This window comes from Salvelinus sp. IW2-2015, linkage group LG15, assembly GCF_002910315.2.
Source record: "Salvelinus sp. IW2-2015 linkage group LG15, ASM291031v2, whole genome shotgun sequence".
Lineage (NCBI taxonomy): Eukaryota > Metazoa > Chordata > Actinopteri > Salmoniformes > Salmonidae > Salvelinus > Salvelinus sp. IW2-2015.
In genome coordinates this window covers 10,020,894-10,030,648 of record NC_036855.1, presented here as the reverse complement: position 1 = coordinate 10,030,648, position 9,755 = coordinate 10,020,894, and the positions used below count along the sequence as shown (strand labels likewise).

General features: G+C 43.3%; 1 protein-coding gene across 1 annotated transcript; it reads left to right on the top strand.

Moving 5' to 3' along the window:
• The first annotated feature begins 6,141 nt into the window (after window positions 1-6,141).
• Window positions 6,142-7,144, top strand: LOC111974765 (putative claudin-24). The gene has a single exon (XM_024002752.1). It carries the CDS (start codon window positions 6,260-6,262, stop codon window positions 6,923-6,925), a length of 666 nt encoding a protein of 221 aa, XP_023858520.1. The 5' UTR covers window positions 6,142-6,259; the 3' UTR covers window positions 6,926-7,144.
• Window positions 7,145-9,755: the final 2,611 nt, after the last annotated feature.

The following is a 9,755-nucleotide window of genomic DNA, read 5'->3' as shown; positions in this document are numbered from 1 at the left end:
AGTACTGTGCAGCCGTCTTCATTGACCTGGCCAAGGCTTTCGACTCTGTCAATCACCGTATTCTTATTGGCAGACTCAACAGCCTTGGTTTCTCTAATGACTGCCTCACCTTGTTCACTAACTACTTCTCAGATAGAGTTCAGTGTGTCAAATCGAAGGGCCTGTTGTCCGGACCTCTGGCATTCTCTATGGGGATGCCACAGGGTTCAATTCTCGGGCCGACTCTTTTCTCTGTATATATCAATGATGTCGCTCTTGTTGCTGGTGATTCTTTGATCCACCTCTACGCAGACGACACCATTCTGTATCCATCTGGCCCTTCTTTGGACACAAACTTACAAACAAGCTTCAATGCCATACAACACTCCTTCCGTGGCCTCCAACTGCTCTTAAACGCTAGTAAAACTAAATGCATGCTCTTCAACCGATTGCTGCCCGCACCCACCCGCCCGCCTAGCATAACTACTCTGGACGGTTCTGACTTGGAATATGTGGACAACTACAAATAACTAGGTGTCTGGTTAGACTGTAAACTCTCCTCTCAGACTCATATTAAGCATCTCCAATCCAAAATGAAATCTAGAATCAGCTTCCTATTTCACAACAAAGCATCCTTCACTCATGCTGCCAAACATACCCTCGTAAAACGGACTATCCTGACGATCTTTGACTTCGGCGATGTCATTTACAAAATAGCCTCCAACACTCTACTCAGCAAATTGGATGCAGTCTATCACAGTGCCATCCGTTTTGTCACTAAAGCCCCATATACTACCTACCATTGCGACCTGTATGCTCTCATTGGCTGGTCCTCGCTACATATTCATTGCCATACCCACTGGCTCCAGGTCATCTATAAGTCTTTGCTAGGTAAAGCTCCGCCTTATCTCAGCTCACTGGTCACCATAGCAACACTCACCTGTAGCACCCGCCCCAGCAGGTATATCTCACTGGTCATCCCCAAAGCCAACACCTCTTTGGCCGCCTTTCCTTCCAGTTCTCTGCTGCCAATGACTGGAACGAATTGCAAAAATCACTGAAGTTGGAGACTTATATCTCCCTCACTAACTTCAAGCATTGACTGTCGGAGCATCTTACCGATCGCTGCAGCTGTACACAGCCCATCTGTAAATAACCCATCCAACCAACTATCTACCTCATCCCCATATTTGTTTTCTGTTTTTTTCTGCTTTTTTGCACACCAGTATTTTTACTGGTTCACATCTATCACTCCAGTGTCAAATGCTAAATTGTAATTATTTCACCACTATGGCCTATTTATTGCCTTACCTCCTGATTAGCTGTCCTAAGTAAAGTATACGTTCTAAAGCGAATTTAATTAAGACCATCCTGTTACTCTGCTCAAACAATCATATCACACTACTTTCATTACCCCATTGGGAAACCATCGATACAGCTGGCTAGCCTATCTTCAAAAAAGCATCTTCAAGAGCGAATGGAAGGAAAATCAACTCTGTAGTTATATTCAGGACTACACAACAAGTCACCGGATACCGGACAACTATGAAGAAGGACAACAGTAGAAGAGCTGTTGGAAACATTTTTGACAATCAGGGCCTTACAAGCGTGCCACGAAAAGGCCCACCCCCTTTCCAAGGCTGCCCCGTTGCCCGAGAGATCCCCGGGGAACCCAAGCATTTCACGTAAAAACATAAATGATTTCTTGCTCAAACCGGGCGGCGGTTCGAGTGTAAGATGTTGCAAAAGAACATGGCTGACGTTTTACATTATCCCAACCAATTGTGCTATTTTGTTCTTTTTTTTGCGTAACTTATTTTTTTTAACCTATTTTGTACATAATGTTGTTGCTACCGTCTCTTATGACCGGAAAGGACTTCTAGACATCAGAACAGCGATTACTCACCGTAGACTGGAAGAAACTTTCTCCTTTAACGAGTTTGAGGAGAAGGATATACTGCTTTCACTGGAACAGGCCCAGATCCCTGCCTTTTGCGTGAAGAATCGGCCAGCCTTCTGAGAATCCTCTAGGCAAGTGTGTAAACTCCCACTGCCATCCGTTCTTCTCGCTAACATGCAATCATTGGAAAATAAAATTGATGATCTACGATTAAGATTATCCTACCAACGGGACATTAAAAAAAATGTAGTAACTTATGTTTCACCGAGACGTGGTTGAACGACGATACGGACAATATAGAGCTAGCAGGATTTTCCATGCACCGGCAGAACAGAGACGCTACCTCTGGTAGGACGAGGGGTGGGGTGTGTGTCTATTTGTCAATAACAGCTGGTGCGCATTGTCTAATATTAAAGAAGTCTCGAGGTATTGCTCGCCTGAGGTAGTGTGGTCTACAGCTTATCATAAGGTACTCTATCTACGAAGAGAGTTCTCATCTATATTATTCGTAGCCGTCTATTTACCACCACAGAATGAAGCTGGCACTAAGACCGCTCTCAACCAACTCTATAAGGCCATAAGCAAAGAAGAAAATGCTCACCCAGAAGCGGGCGCCTCTAGTGGCCGGGGATTTTAATGCAGGAAAACTTAAATCAGTTTTACCAAATTTTTACCAGCATGTCACATGTGCAACAGGGGGGAAAAATCCTAGACCACCTTTACTCCACATACAGAGCTCTCCCCCGTCCTCCATTTGGCAAATCTTACCATAATTCTATCCTCCTGATTCCTGCTTACAAGCAAAAACTAAAGCAGGAAGTACCAGTGACTCGCTCAATATGGAAGTGGTCAGATAAACGGGATGCTACACTACAGGACTGTTTTGCTAGCACAGACTGGGATATGTTTTGGGATTCATCCAATGGCATTGAGGAGTACAACACCTCAGTCATCGGCTTCATCAATAAGTGCATCGACGACGTCGTCCCCACACATCCTGACAGACAACATCCACATCGAGCTAAAGGCCGAGCTGCCACTTTCAAGGAGCAGGAGACTAATCTGGACGCTTATAAGAAATCCCGCTATGCCCTCAGAAGTTCAAACAAGCAAAGCGTCAATACAGTATTAAGATTGAATACTACTACACCGGCTCTGACACACGTCGGATGTGGCGGGCTTGAAAACTATTACGGACTACAAAGGGAAACCCAGACGCGAGCTGCCCAGTAATGTGAGCCTACAAGACGAGCTAAATGCTCTGGCACCCAATGGTGGAACAAACTCCCTCACGACGCCAGGTCAGCGGAGTCAATCACCACCTTCCGGAGACACCTGAAACCCCACCTCTTTAAGGAATACCTAGGATAGAATAAAGTAATCCTTCTAACCCCCCCCCCTTAAAAAGAGTTAGATGCACTATTGTAAAGTGGTTGTTCCACTGGATATCATAAGGTGAATGCACCAATTTGTAAGTCGCTCTGGATAAGAGCGTCTGCTAAATGACTTAAATGTAAATGTAATGTCTTTTATGCTCGCTTCGAGGCAAGCAACACTGAAGCATGCACGAGAGCACCAGCTGATCTGGATGACTGTGTGATAATGCTCTCTGTAGCCATTGTTAACAAAACCATTAAACAGGTCAACATTCACAAATCCGCTGGGCCAGACGGATTACCAGGATGTGTACTCAAAGCATGCGGGACCAACTGTCAAGTGTCTTCACTGACATTTTCAACCGCTCCCTGACCGAGTCTGTAATACCTACATGTTTCAAGCAGACCACCATAGTCCTTGTGCCCAAGTAAGCGAAGGTAAACTGACTAAATGATTACCGCCCCGTAGCACTCACGTCAGTAGCCATGAAGTGCTTTGAAAGGCTGGTCATGGCTCACATCAACATCATCCTCCCGGACACCCTAGACCCACTCCAATTCGCATATCTCCCCAACAGATCCACAGATGACGCAATCTCAATCGCACTCCACACTGCCCTTTCTCACCTGGACAAAAGGAACACCYATGTGAGAATGCTGTTCATTGACTATAGCTCAGAGTTCAACACCATAGTGCCCACGAAGCTCATCACATGGGAAATGTATCACCAAAGTATTTGCTCCTCTCTGCTGATCAATTATAAAGTGAAAACATTTGGACATTTTTAACATCACAGCATATAATCAGTATCATTTAATTCTGGATGGTTTCAGATGAGCTATGGCATGTCTAGTACTGGAGAGGTGTTTGTTTAAGCTTGGGAGAACCAGGTTTTGTTTAATATTGGTGTTCGAGTTGAATGGATGTTTGACATTGGCAAACACAGGACCTATATTGGAGAATTCTCTGATTAACCAGCTGCTGTACAGTTTGCAGGAATATGAACCTGCTAAAATACTCTGTTTTGTGTTTTGCTATGATGACATGCTACTGAGTCAAATGTTTCTCACTCCATCAAAGCCTTAATAAATTACATATGGCTCCCGAGTGGCGTAGCAGTCTAAATCACAACCGGCTGTGATTGGGAGTCCCATAGGGCAGCTCACAATTGGCCCAGCGTCGTCCGGTTTTGGCCGGTGTAGGCTGTCATTGTAAATAAGAATTTGTTCTTAATTGACTTGCCTAGTTAAATGAAGGTTAAATAAATAAAATACAAATGTGAAATTCATCACTTAGTCTATACTTACACGCCATCCTGTCACCCAATATAGGTTGGCTTTGTGTTAGTTGTTGTTTTGCTGAGAACTGTCACAGGGATTGTTATCGATGTCATTTTGCAAATTGCAAAGATGTGATTGCTTATAGAAAAGGCTCCCAAAACCACATTAAGCAACAATCTGAAGGTAGACCACTTTTTAAAGAAGAAACATTCTGATACAGTTTGATTGACTACCAGGTCTCTCTTTCTCCTGCTGTGTGCTTTGTCCACCGTCCCTTACCTGAAACATAATAGTAGAAAGGAGACTGAGTGACCTGATTACAGCACAATGGATCTCATTCTCTCTGACACACCGTCTTCCAGTAGTGTGCAACCGACACTGCCTTCGGTCGTTGGGCTGCAGCAAGCTGGCATTAGAAACGGGAAAGTATTTTACTTTTTCAAATTCAGCAGATGATGTTGAATCAGTGGACCACTTGAGGGAAATGGAGCACATGTCAGCTGCTGCACCAGCAGGTGGCCAGGGGGAATCCAAGCTGAAGGAGAAGTCCAAGTCTACGCAGGTTAATCCTTGACCTTTGTCTCTACAAATTAGCAGTTTCAGGTTCCAATGATATGTGAGAGATAAGCTTGCACAATGCACCTTTCAATAGAGTGGGCGAAATCCTTCCATTTAAGCAAGGTTATCAGACCTTATACCTTATAGGTTTTTCCATTTTAATATTTATTTATTACATACTGAATGATTAATGAAAGATATTTTGATATTTCTGTATACCGGTAGTCAAGCTTACCATTAATTTTGGATTGTCAGCGTATGGCTGGGTCTACAAAACAGATTACCTGGGATGTGTACAAAATTCAAAATGTTCACGTCTGAAAACAACTGATAAACTTTGATTTTGCAGTGGAATGTTGACTCCTTTCATCTGATTCCATTTGATTTCATGTAACATTTAAAAGAAGATGCTTTCCCTGAAGTAAACGAATCAAAGACTCGAGGGCTGAATGGCCAGATAGGATTTAATGTTCCCTGCCAGCTACAAACCCAGACCTTTAAAACCTCAATGAATACCTCACCAAGTGTTGAGGTCTTTTGTAAGTAGTATTGCTTTGAGCACTATTCCTAGTCTTAACACTTGAGACATTTGGCAAATCAACTGATTTTCTATAGATTTCTTTAGAAGAAAAAAAAATGTCACTTACATGAAGAGCTAATCTCATAAGCTCTTATCAGTAACATCAGCACATGGTTTCATTTGAAATAATTAGCCGTGGCCAATCAAAGAGTCCATAGAATCAGGCCACTGGACACCCTTGGGAGAGTTTTTGGCCCTTCCTCTTTTTGTTTGTTCCCCCATGACCAACTTGCTTATGTTTCTCTGTTACCACACTCAATCCCAGGATCCCACTAGACATATCTGGTTTACATATCTGGTTTCATCTCAAAACAGAGCCCATTGTTCCCTACAATGATATTTAACACTACGACAAAACAATATGTCTTTTGTAATGCCTCAGGACCTGGGATTATCTCCCAGTTATGCATTCTATTATAAAGCTGAATGAGGTAGGCTGGCTGGGTCGGTCCAAGTGCTACCACAGGAGAGGGGGACGGGCTTCCCAGTCACTCACTAGCTGTTCTTCCGCCAGGACAGAGAGAGGGACAGAGAAAGGAGCAGAAAGAGTGCGAGGAGTGTAAGCAACGACGACTGACACTGAAGATGGTGCTCTTGACAGCCAAAATCATGGAGAGGACTGCGCTCTTTGTGATATTCGGGGGTCTGGTCACTACTCTGGTCACCACCTTCATTCCCCTGTGGAAGACCTTGAACTCAGAGCTGAACGAAGTGGAGAACTGGTACTCAGGCCTGTGGCACATCTGCATCTTTGCCGAGGAGGTTGGGATGCAATGTAAAGCCTTTGAATCCCTCCTGGCCCTGCCCATGGACTTGCTGGCTTCCCGGGTGCTCATGCTGGTGTCTGTGGGTACCGGGGCCCTAGCCGTGGTGGTGGCCTTCCCAGGCCTGGAGGGGGTGGAACTGGGCTCTGGGAGGCAGCAAGGGTTAAAGAGGGGCCTACTCATTGTCAGCGGGGTGCTGTCCTGGGTGTCGGGGCTCACAACACTGGCCCCCGTCTCCCTGGTGGCCTACGTGACCCTGGTGGAGTTCTGGGACGAGAACCTGCCTGACGTCGTTCCACGCTGGGAGTATGGCGAGGCCATGTTCTCCGGCTGGTTTGCGGGTCTCTTCCTGGTCATTGGAGGCTCTCTTTTCTTTGTGGCTGTGTGCATGGCGGATCACGACCTGCAGCAGCGAGTGGCCAGCCTCCCAAACACCCCCCAGGAGAAGCCAAGGAGTCAGTACTACTTAAAGACAGAGGTTTTATAGTCTCATTTTCACTTAATGAATGGTGGTAGCTTAGAATGCCTAGTTTGAAGGAGAATGATAAAGTTGAATTCAGACTGCGACTGCCTGGGTTTATTTTGAAATATGAAAGGTCACGTTTGAAATGTTTGAAAGATATATTTGTATATTTCAATATTGTTGAACAAGGATAAAGTGCTGTATTTCCGATGGAAAAGTGCAATGAAAACCTTTTGTCTGTAACTTGTTTTCAGCCTCTCATTTATTAATTACAAGAGACTCTGGTCATTGTAATTCGAGTGCCTACTTTGTTCCTGCACAGTATGTCTTGTCTCTTGATATGCATCAAGCTGGATGGGTGGTCTCTGTCGCACTGTGAAGTTATTCCTACTGGTGAAGATAATACAATTCCTTTCAATTATGAATTGTATGTTAAGAGAAAGGAAAAGATCACTGTGATTTTCCACAATCACTAAAGCTCGTAAAGGGATAGTTTGCCACAATATGCCATGATATAAGTGGAGCTACTTGTTTTGTAATGCCAACTCTGCAGTTGTTTCCCTTAGTGGAGCTCAGGGGGCAATTTTAAAGGATGAGTTCTGTTTTATACAATTTAATGTTAGATGGTAACTCATGATGAAAGTAGTCTGGGTCAGGGAAAACTGTAATCCATGGTTTGGTTATCTTTAAACAGCCACTGTAAACATAGCCATTGCTAGCTAAAAATCAATGGGAGTGGTAGGGGCATGCAGTACCTTTGTAATTTGTTTTGTTGCCATATCACCTTGAAATAACATCAAGCTAAATCATTTAGTTGATTTGAGTTGATTTGGCCATAAACATTGTTATAGGCACACATGTCTTTACCACTCTCAGTGATTTTAGCTAGCAGTGTCTAAATTTAGCTGAAGTTTGTAAACCAAACCATGGATTACAGTTTGTCTGTGCCCGAAGACTGCTTTCAGGGTGAGGGGCAATCTATCGTCACGTGTTGGAAAGTTCAAAATATTTCAACTTCATCATCTCCACACCCCAACATCAACATACAGAGCCTTCAGAAAGTATTCACACCCCTTGAATTTTTCCTAATTTTGTTGTGTCACAGCCTGAATTTAAAATTAATTAAATTGAGATTTGTTGGTTGCTGGCCTACAACAGATTCAACCACAAAGACTAGGGAGGTTATCCAATGCCTCGCAAAGAAGGTAGATGGGTAAAAAAAATACAGACATTGAGCAGAATTAGTGGAATGGTATCAAATACATCCAATACATGGTTGGGTGCCATTCCATTCGCTCCGTTCCAGCCATTATTATGAGCCGTCCTCCCTTCAGCAGCCTCCACTGGTGAGAGAGAGAAGCATTCCAAAGCCCCACCTCTTCTGAGATGTATTTAGTTTTGGGGGAGGGATTTAGCCACGTGAGGCGGCCTGAGATCTTAATGCACATTTAGGCTCAGGGACGCTACTGTATGTTGTACAAGGAGTGAGACCCAAATAGACGTTTGTTTGATGAAAGACTGTAAATGTAAAAGGGAGACAGCCAAACAATCACATGCATCACCAATAAGAGTAAGGTAAAATTAGTCACTCTCTGTGCCAATGTCAGTGAAATCAGATATTTAGTATTTACACAGTGTAGTATTGCCCAGAGAGTAGTAAAGGTGTTAAGCCTACACTTAAAGCATCTGACATTAACATTTGGAGATCATAGCACATAAATGAGGCACCCATGTGGCACACTCCTTTAATCTGGGTTTTTGGAGTGTGTGTGCGTGGCTGGCTGTCCCTGGGGCATGGGAGGATTGGACTACTATTGTAATTAAATTCAACTGAGTGATGTATCAGTGATGTCATGTTGTGACCCTCCCCCTGCCCTTGGAGAGAGACGATAAGTAATCTTGCTGCCCTTTTAGTAACAATAACACAGACACACATGTATACAAAACACACACACACACACACACACACACACACACACACACACACACACACACACACACACACACACACACACACACACACACACACACACACACACACACACACACACACACACACACACACACACAACACACACACACACACACACACACACACACACACAGCAACGGTGGTGCTGTTCTTTCACTGTGTGACCAGCAGAGGGTCTTGTGAGCAGAGCAGCAAGACAAGCGAGCTCAAATTACGCTTTTTTGCATTGGTTGATCATTACAGCCTTACAGCATTACAGCCAAAGCAAAACATTTAATTTGCAATGTTATGGTTCAGGTTTCTCCTCTGGGTCCGTAGGAATTGTAAGAACTAATGTCAATATGGCAAATTACATATTATGCCACTTCAGTGGAGGCTGCTGAGGGGAGGACAGCTCATAATAATGGTTGATGTATTTGATACCATTAGATTTATTCCACTCCAGCCATTACCACGAGCCCGTTCTCCCCAAATAAGATGCCACCAACCTCCTGTGCTTCACTTATTCCAAACTATTCAGAAAACATTTTCATGTCATGAAATACACAATCTATACCCTGAATAGATACATCTATGTTGTTCTTGTAATTGCTCTAACATTTGGGCATGGTATTAAGCAATAAACAAGTCAATTTTTCTAGATGTGTATTTATTTGTATTTGGGTATCTTCCCATTCTAAATCAGCTAATATGACAGCTTAATTACTATAAATATTTTGGGGAATTATGATAACATAGGTATTTTAATAGACTTCTTTTTTTCTATTGATCTATATATAAAATACTTTCTAGCATTCAAAATAATAGATAAATATCTCTAAATCCACAAAACATGTCACCACAACTCATCACTACTGGTAGATTTTCTTTCCCCTAGTACTT

Bases quoted from the DNA above. Each gene is read 5' to 3' on its own strand.
- LOC111974765 (XM_024002752.1), top strand. From the start codon at position 6,260: ATGGTGCTCTTGACAGCCAAAATCATGGAGAGGACTGCGCTCTTTGTG.